The 2,205-nt window shown below is 76.6% G+C and overlaps 1 protein-coding gene across 1 annotated transcript; it reads right to left on the bottom strand.

The window, feature by feature from the left end:
- Nucleotides 1-800: 800 nt before the first annotated feature.
- Nucleotides 801-1,100, bottom strand: AURANDRAFT_17219 (hypothetical protein; the record flags this gene model as incomplete). Its single annotated transcript, XM_009038403.1, has 1 exon — nucleotides 801-1,100. A coding segment is annotated over one exon (300 nt), but the record flags the coding sequence as incomplete, so codon positions are not given.
- Nucleotides 1,101-2,205: the final 1,105 nt, after the last annotated feature.

Genomic DNA, 2,205 nt, shown 5'->3' with positions numbered 1-2,205 from the left:
GGCCGGAGGCCCCGCGCGGCGAGGTCCCGGCGCACGAGCGCGAGGCCGCACCGGTTCGCGCCCAGGTGCTCGCGGAAGCCCCGGGCCGCGGCCGCGCCGCGCCGCGCGTCGAGGAACGCGAGGAACGGCGCGACGCCGTAGCCCAGGATCTCGCCGAGGACGAAGCCCTCGTACAACCGGACGGCGCCGGGCGCCGCGCGGGGCGCCGGGGCGGCCATCGCACGGGCGCGCGCGGCGGACGCGCCGGACGCTTCGGCCATCGGACGGGCACGCGCGGCGGACGCGCCGGACGCTTCGGCCATCGGACGGGCGCGCGCGGCGGGGGACGCAGAGCTCGAGGAGCTCCGCGGAGGACGCTCGGAGAGCACCGCAACGTAGGCCTCAACGTTGAACATGTACATTGAAGCCATACAAGCTCCCCAGGCGCGCTCGGACGCGCGCGGGCGCAGCCGGGCGGGCCGCCCCGGATCCGCGGCCGCGGGCGCGCGTATCTACTGAGACGTTACTTCGGCGAGGGTGGGGCGCCCCGGACGGCGGCTCCGGCGCGGGGCTGGGACAAAGAGGGCCGCCGGCGGAGCGGCGCCTCGGTTTTCCGCTCACGCGTCCTCGGCGGCGGGCTCCTCGGCGGCCTCGGCCTCCGCGGCGGCGGCGGCCTCGGCCTCCGCGGCGGCGGCGGCGGCGGCGGCGGCCTCGGCGGCGGCGGCGGCCTCGGCCTCGGCCTCGGCGGCGGCGAGGGCCGCGGCCTTCTTGGCCTTCATCTCCTCCTCGGCCTTCATGATGTAGTTGAGGCCGCGGACCTTCTCCTTGATGCGCGCGGACTTGCCCGTGAGGCCGCGGAGGTAGTAGAGCTTCGAGCGCCGAACCGAGCCCCGGCGGATGACGGAGATGCCCTTGACCGTGGGCGAGTAGAGGGGGAACGTGCGCTCGACGCCGATGCCCGACGACATCTTGCGCACCGTGAAGGTCTGCGTGACCCCGCCGCCGGACCGCTTGATGACGACGCCGGCGAAGTTCTGGATGCGCTTCGTGTTGCCCTCCGTGATCTCGCAGGCGACGTTCACCGTGTCGCCGGAGGAGAAGATCGGTCGGTCCGTGTCCAGCGTCTCCATCTGCCGCGCGGCGAAGGCGTCCATGGTCTGCCCGATGGCGAGGTCGCTCTTGGCGCCGGCGAGGGGTTGCAGGCGGGGGCACCGCGGGGCCGGGGCGGGCACGAGGCCCGACGCCAGGGACAGGGCGCCGACGAGGAGGGCCGATCGCATCATCGTTCTAGGGCGGCTCCGGGGGTGGCGGTGGGCGAACGCTGCGACGACGACGACGCAGCGGGCTTCAACTCTGAGTCTCGCGCTCCTTCAGCCCCGGGGCGTCGCCGAGCGACGCACGCCCGGGCCCCCGCAGGCCTCCCCGCCAGTGCCTGGACGCAGCTAGCGCTCGACCGCGCTGCGACGTCGACCACCACGAGTGCACCAGCCCGGCCATGCGACAGCGTGGCAGCCGCATAGTAGGCGCCTATCCCTCACGGCGGCCGACATCCAGCACAGCTGGGGCGCAGGGTCACATGACCGGGCGGTACCGGCGGCGGTCACCTCGCGCGGTCACCGCAGCCCCCGGGGGGCCAACCGCGCATGGAGCCGCGCGCGGAGCCCCCGCCGAAGCCCCGAGATGCAAGGTGCGCCCCGCGCGCGCTTACGGCGCCTCCGGCCGCTCCCAGGACGTCGCGCCGGTCGCCGCGTTGTAGTAGAAGTAGCAGCAGTGGTCGAGGGACCACTGGACCGCGACGGCCGGCGGCAGCGGCGGCAGATCGACGTCGGCGGCCTCGAGCAGCAGGCCCCGGAGCTCGCCGATGGACGCCGCGGCCGCCGGGGGGTCCGCGCGGCCTCCGCGGGCGAGCGCGGCGCGGAGCTCCCGCGGCAGCGCGAAGGGCGCCGCGCGGACCATGCACTGCAGCACGGCATTGCGCGCGCGCGGCGCGTCGACGCAGACCTCGGGCCGGTAGGGCGCGAGGTCGCCGGCGTCGAAGGGCGGCGGCGGCGTCGCGTCCGCGCGGAGCTGCTCGCCCGACGGGAGCGCGCGGCAGAGCAGGAGCCGCGGCGGGTCGAGGTGCGCGTAGAGCCCGCCGTCCATGGGCCAGCAGGCCGGGCCCGCGGCCGCGTCGGCGGCCGCGGCGCCGCCGCCGAGGCCGTCGCCGAGCAGCTCGCGCCACTCGCG

This window comes from Aureococcus anophagefferens (genome assembly GCF_000186865.1).
Source record: "Aureococcus anophagefferens unplaced genomic scaffold AURANscaffold_8, whole genome shotgun sequence".
Lineage (NCBI taxonomy): Eukaryota > Pelagophyceae > Pelagomonadales > Pelagomonadaceae > Aureococcus > Aureococcus anophagefferens.
Note: the sequence above shows the minus strand (reverse complement) of the source record. Positions and strands in the feature narration are given on the sequence as shown.